At 37.3% G+C, this 19,688-nt stretch overlaps 1 protein-coding gene across 14 annotated transcripts in view; it reads right to left on the reverse strand.

The window, feature by feature from the left end:
- The window catches only part of osbpl8 (oxysterol binding protein-like 8), a 79,889-nt gene that overhangs the window by 14,858 nt on the left and 45,343 nt on the right, over nt 1–19,688 (reverse strand). For 9 of the 14 annotated variants that reach the window (XM_079870014.1, XM_079870016.1, XM_079870010.1 and 6 more), the window contains 3 exons: nt 2,795–2,865; nt 1,191–1,271; nt 987–1,088 (listed from right to left, as the gene is read on the reverse strand). In XM_079870014.1, the coding sequence (XP_079726140.1) occupies nt 987–1,088; nt 1,191–1,271; nt 2,795–2,865 (254 nt within the window). Of the gene's footprint in view, nt 1–986; nt 1,089–1,190; nt 1,272–2,794; nt 2,866–11,434; nt 11,808–17,107; nt 17,266–19,688 lie in introns of those variants that run through there. The other 5 variants (XM_079870011.1, XM_079870021.1, XM_079870022.1 and 2 more) reach the window with 5 other exon arrangements.

Consider the following 19,688-nt stretch of genomic DNA (forward strand, 5'->3'; position numbering starts at 1 on the left):
TGTCCTTTTACCTCACACACACATGCACTGGGAATTTCAAAAACTTTTAACCTTTTATGTTCAAACCGAAGTCAGACAATGATGGAGAGACTCAAGAAGAAGTGACAACATGTAGAAGCAACAGAATGGTTAGTTGATGAATTTATGTAGCTTATCTGTAGTTATCTTCTAGTCATTGATTAGTATATTCTGTCTTGATAATCTATAAATCGTGTTCAGGGGGCGGGGTTTATGTAAATTTCAGGGTTGGTGATGTCACTAACCCGGGAGGAATGTGGTGTAGTCTCTACCAGCCGTTTGCTGTAGTCCTTAAAAAGCGATTTCTTTAAAAGCAAATATCTCCCTTTGCTTTGAACTTTGAGCGTTGTCACTTTGCAGATGTTGTTTATGCTCAAACAGGAACATTACACACTAACTAAAGTTAGAAAAGTGAAATCATAATCAACCACCTCTTTAATTGCTGCAGTGTAATTGAACAAAAAAAAAAAAACTGTTTGAGTGAATGATTCAATGACTCACTCGTAAAGACTGAACGAATCTGTTGAATGAATGATTTAATGACTAATACATTTTTAACAGTTGCTTGTCGCCACCTACTGGTGTACCGATGTCACTGATACAATCTTTATTTGAAGCATCCAGTTACTTTCAAAAGGTGATTTGCTCTATTTTGATCACTATCAGTGTTTATCTATAAACTTTTATCCCAGTACTTCTGTGATAATTTGAATGATACTGTGTGGTTGACAAGACTGTTTCATACCTATACATGACAACTGCTCTCGCTGTGATTGTACTGTGATGGACATATCGCTGTCATTTATGAATATCGTAGGGCGTTTGAATCAAGACTGCAGTCTTTTAACTGATTAATTGTGCAGCTGTACCGCAAACACTCATTTTTTCCGATGCAACTAACTTGATTCCACACCGAAACCTCCAGTTTAAAAAAGGTCTATAAGTATAAACACATTTTAATGACACACCTTGAGCCAGTCGGCCATGACGATGACAGACGGATCAGTGATGGTGCTGAGCAGTTCTTTAGTGGCGCGTTTCTTCTCTTCCCTGTAGTTCTTCTTTTGCACCTGAACAAGCATCACAGTCACAATTACTGGTCATCAGTACTCAAACAAAATGCAAGAAAAACACAGTGAAACTCTGGGTGCCATTAATGAGTGTGGCTGTACCTTGAGAGACTCCTTTTTTGTGAGTTTGTTTCCAGACGCAGATACGTCCTTGTCTGAGCCATTATAGAGCTTGGTTTCCGACTGTGAAACCAACACAGACTTTAGTAATTAGCACAGCATGCTGTAAATCATGATAGTTTGAGCTGCACTTTAGCTTGACCTAAATAAATGTCATAATTCATTATACATGCACACATATAAGTATTAACTGAAACCAAAACCATAAAAAAACATTCATTACTAGAAATTAAATAATCATTACATTAAATAAAACCAAGCGAAATGTTACTTGGGCAACTAGCTGAAATAAAGTTGTTGTTTTTTTAAAAATTGAAGTATTAAAATAACTATAAATAAACTAAAACACAAAAACTATATGGACATAAAAAAAAAAAAAACTTCTAATTTTTAAAAAAACTTTTAAAATATTTTTTTTTTCGTTTAAAATAGAGATCACGATTCTCCCACGATTCTGAATAGACCACTAAACAAAATAACATGTAAATTACTAGGGATTCTGACAAAATGTTTATTGCTGCAGTCTATTTAAAAAAAATATCAAATTCATTTTATAAATTTTTTTTGTAAAAAAGAAAAGAAAAAAGTTTGAACGAATGATTCAATGACTCACTCATAAAGACTGAATGAATCTATTAAATGAATGATTTAATGACAGTTTTTTTAACAGTCGCTTGTCGCCACCTACTGGTGTAAAGATGTAATTGATACAATCTTTATTTGAAGCATCAAGTTAACTTCATAAGGTGAATCGTTGTCATTTAAGAGTAACATCGCATGGGTGCAGCACTATAAAAATATACAAAAATTATAACAGTATCTCAATGATACTAAAATAACACTGCTACACACATATAATATAATTAATATAATATACTATCAATGTTTAATGTTTCTTGGAAAAATACAAAGGAAAAACAGCGTGTATTTTTTAAAAGAAATAATGCAAAATACAGTTTCATGAATAGTAAGAAGCACTTCAAGTCTGAACATTTACTCAGATCACCTGCCAGGTGGGTCAAAACTTCATTTCGGACCCTGGTTTCGGGTAAAGATCTGTCTTTTAATTTCATACCGAAGCCTTTCGAAGCCGATTAGGAGAAATAATATCTTTACGTGAACAGTGGTTAAATATGCCTTTGAAAGGGTTTGAAAGATATCAGCTAATTCCTCACGTCGCTCTCACGCTCTTCTGCAATCCGGCTCTCGTGTTTGACGGGATCTGTGACTTGGGATTTATTAGGGATTGCGAGTGTTTGTATTAACGGTCCGTCTGGATGTGGCGGCACGCCTACGTCTACAAAACCTTACGAAAACCTGCATGGCTCTGAAGCAATTTGATCATATTACCGAGTGTTGGATGTTAACAGCATCTTCTCGAGGGATATTTCTGATGCGCTGCTAATCAATGCACACACACACCCCCTGCAGTCCTGTCACCTCTGAGATGCTCTTCACTATGTATAATTAATAAACAAGGGCTGAAGATTGCAAGAGGACCAGCCGACCCACATTGATCCGATTCCAGCTCTCAGAGGATCATGGGAAGGGAGAATAAATAAGAGCCTGTCTGAGTGTGAGTTTACCTTGCTCTTGGATATGGAGTGTGAGGAGTCTTCTTTCAGAGGCAGGATTTCTTCTTTGCCACGTTCAAAACCTGCAAAAAAGCAAGACATTGTAATTCGACTCGACCAGCTAGGCTGATATTTAACCATTTAGATTACTGGGCATTTAAAAATATATATCAAATAAAAATATAAAATACTGAAAGGCTTTGGAACCTCTTTGCACTGTGTTTTGTGTTTGTTCTTGTTTTTTTCCCCTTTCTTTCCTTAACCTGTGTAAAATGTATCACCAAATATATCACAAGTCATGTTATACAATAAAAAAAAAAGTTTTATATAATAATAACTTACAATTATATGTCTATATACAAACAAATATGCATGTAGGATTCACATGGTAGCAACACCAGTGATATTTCACTATTCTTGATACGACCTTAAGTCTAATGATTAACTTGAGATAGGTTACGTGTTGCTAATAAACAACAAGTGCAGTTCATACTTTTGTAAAAAGAGACATTTCTGTTCGAAAAACCTGCATTGGTCAATGTTAAATGTTCACCAAGGTATAAAATCTGATCCCAGACCTGCACTTAGAGGCTACATCTTTCCATTAGAGCAAAATATGAGATTATTTCAGTCCCACGACCCTGGGAAAATATCTCAGTGACGGCTGTATCAACACCCCCGAATGCCGTGAGTCAGAGATTCACAACAGCTGGAGGAACACACACACACACACACACACATGTTTTATGGGGTCTTTGCATAGACATAATGATATTTATAACCCTAAATGTACCACTAAACCCCATTACAGAAAACTTTCTGCATTTTTACATTTTCAAAAACATTTTAGTATGATTTATAAGCTGTTTTCCTCATGGGGACCAAAAAATGTCCCCATAAGATTAAAGATTTCTGGTATTACCATCCATTTTGTCCCCACAATGTAGGGAATTACCTGAACACACACATTTGCTCTGACAGACTGCACACATGCTACTTCATCTGATCTCTGAACGACACAAACGGCTCTTAAACATCACCTGAAAATAAAAGGTGCAGCAGGAATCATCATGTTTAATGTATAAATATTATGTCGCAAAATAAATCATATATAAATATATATATCAAAAATGTTGTTTTTTTTTAATGATTTTAGTTGTAGTTAACGATAACAACACTGGTATGTTTTGATGTTGGTGGACGTGTCCTATATCTAAGGCCTTGAAAAAAGAATAACATTTCATCATAAGCAAAAAACTAAAAGAGTTTCATTAGATAAGGCCGAGGACGATCTGTCAATGTCACTCTGTCAAGACTAGTTAGTTTCTTAGGAATTAATAGCACAACTGTCAATTTAAATAACATCTCTACTTGACAGAATCATTGTCTTGACTGCTGGCTGGGAGTGTAATAAAACAAAGTTGGCAAGTTAATTCAAGTTATGATTGAAGACCTTATAGAAAAGCTTAATAAACAGTTTTCAGTCCAATGCTGACATTTTCTATTGACAGTAAGACTGGGTAGGACACATTGAGCTATTTAATTATTATTTAAAGACAATCTCAGACAAGCGAGCACTTAAAAAAAAAAGTGGTAACACTTTGGTTTAGGGTCCAATTCTCACATGAACTAGTTGCTTATTAGCTGTTTATTAGTACTTATAAAGCACATATTAATGCCTTATTCTGCATGATCATACTCTACATCCCTTAATCCTCTCCAATGCCTACACTTAACTGCCTAACTAACTATTAATAAGTTATTTGAATTGGAGTGTGGCCAAATGATTTCTGAGGATGACAACTTTTCCCCTGAAGACAAAGACTACAACATTTTAAATGCGTATATATACACACTAAAACATTGATATAACATAAAAACAAAACTTTTCAAAGTTGTAAATAAAACAAAATTGGAGTGTGTTTTACAAGAGAATACCATTACAGTCAATTCAACATGCCACTTGACATTTATTTGTGAAATGTTAGCAATTTCTGAGAGAAAATTGGCCCCTTTTTTAGTGTATCTGCTAAATAGTTAATTTGATCAACTTTATTATTTAGATTATCTCAAAGCAACAACTGTTGAAAACTTCATATTTAAAAAATATGATATTTCAATATGATATGAAAGATATTTCAACCCAGTTTAATCACAAAGGCACAACAGCAGACACTCTTTCATGCTATGAGAGTCACATAAGATGCTTTAATAAGATGCATTTTACTAACAGAACTGGACAATTTTCAAGCAGCTCCAGCATCTGTATCCAAATGAACAGGGAGCAAAGATGCACTCCTTGATGTTTTCGGACTAACTGAACCGCGATAGATGTAAATGACGACCCATCGATCAGGTTAAACGGGTCTTTTGTCTCTATTGTCGATTGCCGGGCCAAGCATTGTGTTCATCTCAGAAAACACTGCACTCCAAGAGCTCTTAAACATGTTAATCATACGCAGAAAAACCCACTTGTCCTCAAGAGAGCATCAGCATAACTCGTCTGTTAGCATATTAGTTACCTATTCTGCTGTCGCATAAATCTGCATTAACCACGCTTTTCATTTAACAGGCTCAGATTTACTTCACAATCTGACTGGAACTGACGTCACTTTCCTGATCCTGTTCCCATGCCATCTTCTCACTGCTATCCTATTGATAAAAGTGGGCAGAAGTAACATTGTGAATAATGGAGGTCTAAAGACAAGAGCAGTTCTCAGATCAGATGTAATAGTTCCTCTTGTGCTCAATATGCTGATGGGACAGCTGGGAAATTAAGTATTGAATACAACATGTGATGCATACAGACACTCATACTCAAACACACTCTCTCTCTCTCTCTCTGATATCTAGTCTATAACCTCAAGTCTGTCCTTAAAAACATCAACAATAAGCATTAGTGGCCTTAAAATTCATGTGTGCTATCAGTTTAGATAAAATGTACATTGCATTTAAATGCAGAAAATGCACTTAGAATGGGAGTCTAAGAGAGCAAACAAAATTGTTTTCAACAACCAAACAGATTATTTATAAGTGCTGTTATAACACACATGCAAACCGTTTTATTTCTCCTTTGACACAAACAACCCCCCAACAACTTGCATTATCAATATTTAATAAAAAAGAAAGCAATAAAGATATTCCTAAAACATTCAAAAGTTTTGTTGTAGTCTAATTATATTGAATGATTATTGTAATATTTTGTGATAACAAAAACATTGACAGCTCAATATTATGACGTATATATATTAGAATGTGTGTATATATATATATATATATATATATATATATATATATATATATATATATATATATATATATATATATATATATATATTAGGGCTGTCAAACGATTAATCGCGATTAATCGCATCCAAAATAAAAGTTTGTGTTTACATAATATATGTGTGTGTATGGAGTATAATTATTTTCTATATATAAATACACACACATGCATATATATTTAAGAAAAATGTGTTATTTATATATAAAATATTTATATATAATATAAATTATATATAATATAAATATATATACACAGTATATACATGCAAATATTTCTTAAATATATACATGCATGTGTGTATATTTATATATAGAAAATAATTATACACCATACACACACATATATTATGTAAAAACAAACTTTTATTTTGGATGCGATTAATCGCGATTAATCGTTTGACAGCCCTAATATATATATATATAGATAGAATGCAGTTAAAATGGACATAAATATTCAAGATATCAGGGCAAAAAAGCCCCTGTATGAGTTTTAGTCGTTTATTTATATATGATATAGGCTAGTTAAGTCTAGTTAGTTTATGTCATGAAAAGCATGAGTGCAAATGTGATATTGATTTCATGCAACAGTTCAATAAACAGTTAATATTATGTTATTTAGACACAATATTGTCTGTTCTTGCTCGATTTTGCCAATGAAAATATTACCAATAAGCCAGAGCAGAACTGTTGTGCGTCTCTGAGTGACACACAGCGCTGTTTCTGAGTGAATCCGCGTTTTGAGCGAATCAATCGGGTGAGCCAGTGATTCAATGGCCCATTCATAAAGAGAGCCATTTACTTCATCGAATGCGCACAAGATCCTCCGATCATCATGTCAGTCATCTCTTCTTACTATCTACATGTGATAGATGTATTGTGCCTTTTCGAATTCGAATAAAGGCTTTGAGAACATCCCTAATACAAACACACACACCAACCTGTATATGTCTTACATTAATCTTTTATGTTTTACAGTTTTCTCTGCAAATTAAACTGGGATTGCAGAACGCATTTTAACATTCCCAGAGTGAGTCGAGTTCATCTGTAAATAATGTCTGGGATAACACAGACATTTACCACTGAGGAAGATGACAGCTCACTCCACAAGGAGGGAGAGACGACATCTGTGTGTGTCTTTGTTTAATAAGCCATGACGCTGTGGGAGTAATAATACACACATAAAGCAGGAGCTCACAGACAGCTCTGATCATTAGCCAGACCTGAGCCAGAGAGAGAGAGAGAGAGAGAGAGAGAGGGAGGGAGGGAGCTAGCTTTGACTGGATAATGTGGATATACATAGAAAATACATTTAAAACTAAATATTTCCGTGGACAAAAAACCACTGATAGATTCTTGTCAGACAGCACTGCAGGCTCACCTCCTTATTAAACATTCAACACGCGTGCCTACAGTCAGACATGCAGAGAGTACAGGAAAAAAAACTGCACAACACTGCAGTGAAAACAGTCAGTGCTGTCAGCTAAACAACGCTTTTATTTGAGTAATGTACACAAAATTAACCCCAACATGAAGCCTGAATTTGAGTTTTCTTCCGGGAACGAACACGTCACAATATTCCTCATTTAAATAATTCCCGCCTAAGGCATTCGGAGAATAAAGGGGCGGGGCCTGGTAGTTAGTTAGTTAGTAGTGTGTTGAAACTGGCGTGACATTTCCAAAATACGCTCAAAGCGCTTGACCAATCACAACACACTGCTCCAGCCGACCAATCAGAGCACATTGCGCTTTCCGGAAGGAGGGGCTTCATAAAGACAGGAACTAAACAGAGCGTTACTGACAGACTGGGAAGAGAGGAGCTGCAACCATAGATATACAGTACTGTGCAAAAGTCTTAGGCATGTTAATATCCCCACCCCAAAAATGTCCCCAAAAATGGTTTTAAATCAGTTATTTATATCTTTTGCTGTAGTGTGTCAGTAGGAAATATCAGTTTACATTTCCAAACATTCTTTTTGCCATTAATTGTAATAATCCAGTGAGATTTGTGTATGCACAAGGAGTCTGACAACAGCCGGTCTGATCTGATCTCACCATCATCGAGTCCGTCTGTGATTACATGAAGAAACAGAAGAAACTGAGACAGACTAAATCCAGAAGAACTGCGGGAACGTCTCCGAGACGCTTGAAGAAACCTTCCTGCAAAGCTCCCTGAAAAACTATGCGCAAGTGTACCTGGACAAAAGCCGTTTTAAACGCAAAGGGTCGTTACACCATATATTGATTTGAATTAGTTAATAGAAGTTAAATCATAAATAAATTCAATTTGTGATTTTATTTTTGAAAGCATTCTCACTTTACAGCATTTTAACACAAGTGCCAGTGCTTTTCCCAGTACTGTAGCTTTGCAGGAAGGTTTCTTCAAGCGTCTCGGAGACGTTCCCGCAGTTCTTCTGGATTTAGTCTGTCTCAGTTTCTTCTGTTTCTTCATGTAATCACAGACGGACTCGATGATGGTGAGATCAGATCAGACCGGCTGCTGTCAGACTCCTTGTGCATACACAAATCTCACTGGATTATTACAATTAATGGCAAAAAGAATGTTTGGAAATGTAAACTATGACAAAAGATATAAATAACTGACTTAAAACCATTTTTGGGGACATTTTTGGGGTGGGGATATTAACATGCCTAAGACTTTTGCACAGTACTGTATACACACACAGATGCCTCATTAGCGGCTGTTTCTATTGGCCGCTTTAAATCTTGGCGGTTTTTACAACCAAAGGCTGTGCGATGTTGTGGCATCTTGAATCATCAACGTGTCTATAGCGGTCAAATGTGGTTTCTACATATATATTTATCTATGTCTGCAACAATGTCAAATGTGTAAAAAATACGGTGTTTTTTAACATGCAAGCCTGAAAACTTATTTTCCCACAAACAAAATCAAGACTTTGATGTAAAAGGGCATTTATGACCCTAATAAGCATTGTGCATTAATGGTCTACTTGTGTATTTGTGTGTCTCTCTGCTGTGAGACAGAGACGTGTCTGATATTTCCACACTCCTGCGGCGTCCTTGACTACGGCAAACCAGCAGCGGCGGGTGTAATTCCACCCCGACCGGCCGAACGGAGGCTCAGTCCGTCTGAAGGGCAGAGAGCATCGTCTAGAAACAGAGACAAACTATTCCGTATAACACTTAATACGAGCAACGTGCCGTACATCATTTTAATAAAGCATAACGCAACAACAACTACACAGCATAATGACAAATGGAGTGTTACTGCGAGTCATCCGGTCAGCACACAGGTGCCAAGACGGGGAAACGCACCTGTGTTTTTGTGCACGCCATCTATTAATAATCACACATCTGTGCTAATCTGCCACCTCATACAGTAAAGTGCAGATGATCCTCTCGTTCGGAGCGGAGGGGTGAAACATTGATCTGTGGGATAATGAAGCTCAACTTGTTCCGGAAGTAAAAATACTATTCAAAATGATTTTAGGTGATAAAGCAAAAACCTTTAAAGACAAACCAAGCGCTCTCATGTTTTCAACTGATTTCACCTTCGTTAAAATTGTGTTTGTAATGAGTTCAAGGGTTATGTAGGCTAGGTTACTGATAGTAAACTTGACATCAAAATGTTATTCGAATTTAAAAAGAAAAGAAAAGTAACCTTTCATCAAGATATAATCACTTGCTCCACCTCATAAACAACTTTCCTTGTCAGCTGATCACCAAGGACACTTTTCACTGTAGGTTTATTAGCTTGTTAGCTTAAACTGTGCAATTTTACATGCAATTCAAATACATAAATTATATATTTTTTGTGTGCAGATTTTATTAACACAGTAAAACCCCCCAAAAAATGTCACTGTTTGATCATAAATCCTTATGGGATGAGAAGTTCATTCATTCTGCAAATACATTTTACTTTGAAAGAAATGCGATTCATTTCTGAGCCGGCCAGTTTAGTTATGCTTATGGAGAAAATTAATATACAAAAAATACTCGTGAAAAAAAGTGGGCAGCCACTGCTGAGCTCTGCATCTTTATCCACTATAATGATCCATCAATCCGGATTTGAGTGATTCAGTATTAAATCAAAGCCATTACCCTTTAAGCGAACTCTGCTATTTTCACACAGGTGAACGTGACATGCAGACAAGATTTGTGCAAATGCAATACACTCTGGGTCCATTAGCTAATCTCTGCTCAATGGACTCCATTAAAACGCTAAAAAAAGGATAACAATAATGGAAATGCCGGGTAAGCGTACAAATGTGAGTATTAAAATAAAAACACCATCTCTGAAGCATGCTAAATGAAGACTAGCATCTGCCAGCATCCAGAGCACAGCGAGCGGCCAGTGCGCGTAAATAAGAGCTTTTAATGCATCCCTCTCTACTTAAAGTCATAATCATGATGGATAAATGGAGCGGAGGCCGCACTGACACGAGTCAAATTCACTATGAGAGCTGAAACTACTGCGTTCTGCAGAACAGCTCGATTTACTGACCTTGAGTAGATGACAAAGGAAAAAAACAGTCCTTATTTATGCTATTCCAACCCTAATGCCAACTGAGAACTGGCTCTTATTCAGAACCAGCTTGGCTTATTTTAATAATAAAGAAAAAAAAAGCACTGAAACTGAACGATGTAGTTCTTGGACATTAATCTTCAGTGAATGTAGACAGAATTCAGCAGTAAAATAATATGAATAAAGACAAGTCTCAAATTTATCAGCGAGTCTAATTCAGACTGGTTGAATCGGTCGGACAAGTTCTTCACTGAAACTGGAAATAAACAGAACCATTACTAAGTATATTACTTAATCGTGAGACTTAAATCAGTACAATTAATTAACAAAAATATATAAATTCAATTTAGGCTCCACTTTATTATTCTTTAAATGAGTAAATAATAATTTATCCTTATTTACTCCACAAAATATCAAACAAAACCAGTGAAATATTTGTTTGGCATATTGTTGAGTTCATAGTTAGGATAAATAATTAAAATAAGAGTAAAGACGTTCAATGGAACCCAAATCGATGTATAGTATTGACTACTGAAAAATGTAGCAGGAGGTGTTATTGAAGGCTGAAAGAGACATGGTGCGTCACACACTTGAAGGATAGTGATGCAATGAGTAACAGATGCTAACGTGTTGTCAGTTAATAGATGCACTTTAATTTGGAGGGCAGTCAAGAGTCAAACGCACACATTCAGTCGACAGCAAGTTGCCGAAACTATAAAACTTAATAGACTTTGGCTACACTCATGGTTCACACTGTAACCAATCCTGGCACTAATGCAGAGGAACGTGATCGAAACTGCCTGCCAGAGAAATAAAACATGTAAAAGTTTCCTGATTCACACCAGGATGTTGATGAGACCCACCTGGCAAGCAGACAGAAAGCTCGTTGTACCCCCCAAACGAGGCGTTGCGAATGAGTTTGCGTCCATCTGGATGGGGCGGGCGGCCTGAGATGGTTCCTCCACAGGTGGAGAACCGGCGGCGGCCCAGAATCCCTTCTTGCTTCATCATGAGGGCGGGCGTAGGACGGCCTCACCCTGAGGAGGACGAGGCTGAGGGGCTGCTGTGGTAATTCGGCAGTCACCACAAACACACGTACACACGCTCAGACATACTCCACTGCTGCTAGTACTACAGCTGACCAACTGCGCTCTGAAAACACACAGGCTCTCTCTCTCAGTGTTACTCACTGCAGCCCGCCCTCCCTCTCCCTCTCCCTCTCTCGCTCTAGAGCGTCTGTGTGTGAGAGAGAGAGAGAGAAAGAGCCCCGTCTCAGATTCTTGGACGGCACTGACAATCAGTGGAGAAAAAAAGAAGAAGCTTAGAGCCGTTTCGTCACTAGATCTGTACCTCTTTCTTATTCTTTTCAGTTTCATTCTGATCTGACAGCATGATGTATGTGGTAAATCTGACAAAAACAGGGATGGATGGATGGATAAAGGGATGGATAGATATAGGGATGGATGGATGGATGGATGGATAAAGGGATGGATGGATGGATAAAGGATGGATGGATGGATAAAGGGATGGATGGATAGATATAGGGATGGATCGATGGATAAAGGGATGGATGGTTGGATGGATGGATACAGGGATGGATGGATGGATAAAGGGATGGATAGATATAGGGATGGGTGGATGGATAAAGGGATGGATGGATGGATAAAGGATGGATGGATGGATAAAGGCATGGATGGATAGATATAGGGATGGATCGATGGATAAAGGGATGGATGGTTGGATGGATGGATACAGGGATGGATGGATGGATAAAGGGATGGATGGATGGATACAGGGATGGATGGATAGATAGATATAGGGATGGATACAGGGATGGATGGATAGATATAGGGATGGATACAGGGATGGATGGATAAAGGGATGGATGGATGGATACAGTGGTGGATGGATTGATAAAGGGATGGATGGATGGATAAAGGGATGGATGGATGGATACAGGGATGGATGGATAGATATAGGGATGATACAGGGATGATGGATAGATATAGGGATGGATGGATGATGGATAAAGGGATGGATGGATGGATAAAGGGATATAGGGATGAATGGATGATGGATAAAGGGATGGATGGATGGATAAAGGGATGGATACAGGGATGGATAGATGGATAAAGGGATGGATGGATAGATATAGGGATGGATGGATGGATGGATACAGGGATGAATGGATAGATATAGGGATGGATGGATGGATACAGGGATGGATGGATACAGGGATGGATGGATGGATGAAGGGATGGATAGTTTTTATTTTATATATTTTGCATAAGGACAAAAAAAAATTGTTGTATTCCATACACACACACACACACACACACACACACACATATATAGCAAAGGAAAAACACCGATCTTTTCCTGCATTCTTTCGGAAAAATTAATCTTTTTTCCATTCTCAGTATTCTCAATTACACAGTGATATTTTATTTAAATCAGCATAAATTAGATGACAATACTATAAAACTCTCATAAATACATTTTCCATTTACATAATATATTTCCCATTATAGTATTAAGAAAGAGATTTGAACGCATTATGGAAATGAAAATTGTGCTTAAGCTAAATGTCATGAAAATAATGTGAAATGCAAAAGCACATACAGTATATACATGTATGCAAAATATAATTTGAAATATGACTTGCTCTTAAAACATATTAATAAGCCTTTGTCAGATTCACTCAATGACTGAATCATTGCATGTTTCTATATTTTTGTGACTGTGACTCAGATCGGATTTTCTCTTTTCTTGTCTCTCTTTCAGAGATCCTGTATTAAGAGAATGTTTAATGAAGGATGCTGTAGCTGAATATCTAAAACACATTCACGCCTCCTTCTCCTTCTCAGTGCTGGTGAAAACAGAATCAATCACACTAAGAACTGTCAAATCTCATTCGTGAAGATACAGCCGCATATACATCCATCTTTCACGAGCCTTTCATAAAACTCAAAGCTCTTATACGGTACTAAAGCAGGTTTATACTGTACTAAAACAATGTTACAGAGTCAAATCAAACTTACCATAGTCTCACACTTAGGTTACAATGCTAACTTTTCTAATCAAGCATCACTGACTTCAAGTAACGGACAATAAGAAACATTACATGGTGAAATTTAATACTTAAAGCTCGTGCTTTTCAAATCACTAAACCTAAGCTCTACATGAGCAAGCACCACTAATTAAATATACATATGCATAAAATCTACATAAGCCAGTCAAAGATGCCTAAGTACGGGGAATTAGTTTGAATCCCTGAACCTAACTATGACAATAACAGCACTAACGAGCTGTGCTAAACAATCCTAGTCACACTCAGATCTAGGGCTGCACAATATATCGAAATTATCGAAATGTCGCAAATGTACAGTATATATCATGATATGCATATCGCAACGGCTTGCAATAACTGGGGTCATGAACAAAAGACAAAGAGAAAATCACTCAATGCTCTTGTCTAAATAACTTTAGTAGCTTTAATAAGAATCAGTATATATTTAATTCATAGAGTGAAAACTAAGCAGTGTTTTATTTTTACATTGTTTTTTTTTTAACAACAGAAATTAAATAATCCTAATGTAGGCTTTCCTGAACCCCTAAACCCCGTGGTTTACACTGATGTTAAAATAACACTTCTTATGCGACAGTAAAACACTGATGTTCACTTTCAGAAGTTGTAGGGATGTTTTCTTGCCACAAAAAGAATGTGAAACATGTATGTAGGTTGTATAGTTAAATAAGATAATTTAAGTTTATTTGACACACTTTAAGCATTATCGTATCGCATATCGAATATCGCATTATTTAATAAGTTATCGCATTTTTCTTCAATATCGTGCAGCCCTACTCGGATCCAAAGGGGTGGAAGTGATTTTCTTCAAGTCAGTTTAGAAACTGTAGAGAACAGGAGTTTGAGTTGGTCTCAGACTGTGAAGCTCTAAAGCTCAGCACAGCGTACAGTGTTTCTGGTCAGTGAACTGGAGAAGAGCTCCAGATGAATCAGAGTAAAGGATAAAGCAGTTCAAGAGGCTTTTAAACACTTTTTTTCTTTCCAATCATAATTCACACTGGGCATCTTAACCAATCAGAGCATTCCTCCCGGAGTCTTGCTTTGCTGATGTCACTCTGAAGTTGCTAGGCAACAGTCTCACCAAAAAGAACCAGGAGCACCAAACGGATGAGACAGCAGGATGGCTGTGAATGATGCCCTGATTAACATAACTAATTAAGATGCTCTGGTGGATGTATAATTCAAAGCCTATTGCTCATTATCTTGTGCTGAATGGAAGTTATGCTTCATTTGAGTGGCATTTAACTCTCTCTCTCTCTCTCTCTACTGACCAACCAGTCTATTTACCGACCTGTCTATCTATCTATCCATCGATCTATCAATCTGTCTATCCATCCATCCATGTATCTACAGATCTATCTATCTATCCATCCATCCATGTATCTACAGATCTATCAATCAATCTATCCATCCATTAATCCATCCATGTATCTACAGATCTATCTATTCATCTGTCTATCTATCCATCTATCTGTCTATGTATCAGATCTATCTCTCTGTAAATCCATCCATCCATGTATTTACAGATCTATCAATCAATCAATCAGTCTATCCATCCATCTATCTGTTTATCTATCAGATCTATCAATCAATCTGTCTATCCCTCCATTAATCCATCCATGTCTCTACAGATCTATCTATCCATCTGTCTATCTATCCATCTATTTGTATATGTATCAGATCTATCTATCAATCTGTCTATCCATCTTTCCATCCATGTATCTACAGATCTATCTATCCATCTGTCTATCTATCCATCTATTTGTCTATGTATCAGATCTATCCATCCATGTATCTACAGATCTATCGATCCATCCATCTGTCTATATATCTACAGATCCATCCATCCATCCATCCATCCATCCATCCATACATTGGATTCAGGAATTTGGCTGTTTAATTATTTACTACACTCTAGCTTTTTGGTTTTGTGCCCATCAGGAGAGTCTTTACGGGCTGATTGCGTCTCTGAATTACGTGATATGGCAGGCGAGTCAACGGCTAACTTCAGCAGGTATCTCTGCTGGTAATCCGTAAAGCTAGCGAGCACAATCAAACATGGCAGGCGATGTTCCTTTAGCCAAAGATTGGTGAAAACATGCCCACTTTAGCTCTGAGCCGTAAGCTGTGCGCTGATGACGGCAGTCATAGATCTGGAGGAATTCCTCTGGGGACGAGGATCTGTTTATCCACGGTGGAGGGGGAAGTCAGACCATCTGACCCACACACACATATAGTAAACTATGTGGAAAAACACCCGAGGTCAACACCATGTTAATCTTTTCCATAAAAAGCCACCTGATTTGTACTCAAGTGCAGTCTGTTCCTTTAATTCTTAAACCCTTTGTATCTTATTTTGTGCTACGTTCATTGAGTTCAATTCATTTTCTCAGTAGTGTGTTATCTGCAACAGTCAGTGTGTGAGAGAGTTTTTGTAGTAACCTGAGCAGGTGCGGGAATTCCTCATGCGAAACTGATCTCCGCAAAAAAAACTGTTACGGTTTGAACTCTTTCCCACTCAACTAAATGAGTAACTCAGCAGGTTAAACTGAACTAGCGTATTAGTGTCAGCAGCAGCCGAGCGGTTAATGATTCAGACCACTGTACTATTCACAAAGACGATTCAGAGAACCATATAACTGTGCTTGTGGCTGTAACGAGTGGTTGACTATAGTTTACGCGATCCTTAGATGACAGCAAAGTAATCTAAATGTATAAATAGGGGGAAAAAACAAACAGTCATCTAATATCAGCTGATATATGCAATATTGACCGATAGTGATAAATTGAAAAACACTAAAATCAGCCGACAACCACTAGAGTAGATTTTTTGTGCATCCCTAAAAAAAAAAATAGAGATTTTTATTAAATAGTAAATTAAAAAAACTAAAATACCAGCCAACAAGTGCCCAGCATATTTTAACTTTAGTGTTAATTAAAAAGCATCCCAGGATGCACCTCATGACGCTGGTTGAATATAGCTCAAATATACGACTCCACATGAGTGATAAAATAAGCAAAAGCAACAAATATGATGCTTTCCGACAGCATGTGTTTGAGACCTGGTCAATGCACTAATGGTGCTAAAGTCTTCTGCATTGGAAGCCACTGGAAGCCTTATGCAATCCGGCTATGAGCCTGGATTACCAGCCTAACAAATAAGCGTTATGAGTCAGACAACATTTAATTCTACTAAACAAACCACCCAGACAACTAGTATCCTCAAGAAACCAATCTCATCTGTCATCTCCAAGGTGAAATACTCCACCACAAAATCACTTTATGACATTTTAATGAGTAGATTTACTGAAACTTGAATTCTGTTCTCACCAGGTACCATTGCAGGCAAAGGAGGCTATAACTATACAAACAAACAACATGAAATAATTATACTAAGCAAGCATACTCTAACTAAGCATCGGAGTACTTGCACTAGTTAAGTACTTGCCTTGTGTGCAGGAAGATTAATATACAAGTCATTCATACAAAAAAGTTTTACGTCCAACCCTCTCCATTGACGATCAAACATTCATTGTTCCACAGAACTGCCATAATATTCCCAGACAGTAGACGAAATGTGAAAAGCATGCTCACACCTGACCTCCCATATGCAAATTACCCTGCGTCTGATTGGCCACAGTGACGGAACATCTAGGAAAAGCAACTTCTGATTGGCTGAGTTGCGTTCTGTGTGTGCATATTAACCTCATTTACTGACGGGCTGTAATCCAATAAATCCAGGCCAAGCACACATGCTCTTGTCTCAAACAGAGCAAGAAGGCCAGTAAAGAGGATTTGTGCGCATCTCAGTTGGCGTGCTGATGCTATTCCGGGTGCGTTCTCACCGGGAGAAAGCTGCGTCTCGTGTCGGGTTGCTGCTGAGAGCGGCACTGAATAATTGAGTGAAACGTGGCCCACATCTGCAAGATGAACTCACAATGAAACTTTCTATTATACATCTGTAATCATCAGAACACATCCAAACTCCCGTGATTCATCCGAGAATATACAGGAGAGGTTGAATGGGCTTTCAAAGAATGGCGAGGTGCAATTACTGTTGCTATGGAGACCTGACATGATGCGAGAGGGTTTCGAAGGCACTGAAAGGTTTTGTGCAGATGTGATGGTGTGTGTGTGTCAACGTCAAGCCTTCCGGAACCATGAAAAACAACTGTCACGCCACACATATGACGCTCCAAACGCAACGCTTGCATCAGGGAACACACAACAAGCTCTACAAACAGGAACGCGGTGCATTTAATCAGATTAAAATCATCATTATAAAAGCCAAATCCTCTGAAAACATTAATAACTGCGGTGTACAGATGTGAGACTGGAGTGTGTGTGTGTGTGTGTGTGTGTGGCTGTAAATGACACAGGGATTATGGCGATCACATGGACACTCCACATACCATCACAGTGAGCGTGAACTTTGACCCCACAGGACTGTCAAGGTCTAGCATCTTTTGCACTACTTTTTTGGTTTTCAAGGACTACAATCAGAGATCGCACTTATCAAACAAAATCTTTTTTATCTCTCAAACCCTAAAAAAGGATAAATAGATAAATTAAAATATACTAATAAAACAAAATGGTAGAAATAAAGTGCAGCACATGCAAAGTATGCAATGACTGTGGCAACTTTTAGTATGGGAACATTAACAAAGCCCTAGAAGAGAAGAGCAAATAGAAAGAGTGCATGAACGTGAGCAAAAACGCACCATTTTTGTGTCTGTCCCTTTAAATGCAAATGAGCTGCTGCTCCCAGCACAGGGGGCGGAGCTTTTACCTCACACAGACATGCACTGAAAATTTAAAAAACTTTTAGCCTTTTATGTTCAATCCGGAGTCAGACAATGATGGAGAGACTCAAGAAGAAGTGACAACATGTAGAAGCAACAGAACATTTCTGAATGTTTAGTTGATGAATTTATGTAGTTTATGTGTAGTTATCTTCGAGTCATTGATTAGCATATTCTGTCATGATAATCTATAAATCATGTTCAGGGGCGGGGTTTATGTAAATTTTAGGGTTAGTGATATCACTAACCCGGGACGAATGTGGTGTAGTCTCTACCAGCCGTTTGTTGTAGTCCTTAAAAAACAATTTCTTTTAAAGCAAATATCTCCCTTTGCTTTGAACTTTGAGCGTTGTCACTTTGCAGATGTTGTTTATGCTCAAACAGCAACATTACACACTAACTAAAGTTAGAAAAGTGAAATCATAATCAAACACCCCTTTAAAAGACTAACAGAAGAAAACAGGATTCCAATATAATGGCTTGCTTGCACTAAAAAAATATTTTTTGTTGTTGCTTTTTTAAACTCAAATTACAGATATAAGGTATCCAAAATACTACTTACAACTTATTTAATAATATATATTAAATACAAAGTTTGTAATGGCTATTATTATTCAACAATTAATATTTTATATAATAATTTTGGTTTTACTAATCCCCATGACAATTGAAAGGATACTATGACATATATATTGCTTTGCTCATTTCAAACTGCTGTCAATGAAGGAATTGCTCAAAGAGTGATATCTAGCCAATAAAATAGTGCAAAGTGTAACCAGAAAGATTCACTACAGAACATTTCTGTGACATTTTTCAAATTGCAATTTTACCATTCCTTGATTGCTTGATTTGATTTACATGATTTGAGGAGCTGTGTTAATTAGAAACTAAACAATAAAAGGCTGCACATGTGTGTTCTGGTCTGGTTTCATGACACTTCAGCAGCCTCTAGTGGCGAAAACCAACACTAGACAGGGGAAAACTGCTCGGGTAAAGTCAACAAAGTGTTAAAGTCAAGACTGAAATCAGAATTGACTTTGCTTTTGGTCCCATTATACATGATCTACTGTTGTTTTCAAAACCTTTTAGAACAATGTAATAACCTCTTTGCAATGAATATATGTACTGTAACGATTAACTAAATGTCCTTGTGCTCTGGGCCGGTTTCACAAAGCTATTTTAGACCGGTCTATAGTGTTAGACAAGTCTAAAATTTGCTCATCGACT

This window comes from Squalius cephalus, assembly GCF_949319135.1.
Source record: "Squalius cephalus genome assembly, chromosome: 4".
NCBI lineage: Eukaryota > Metazoa > Chordata > Actinopteri > Cypriniformes > Leuciscidae > Squalius > Squalius cephalus.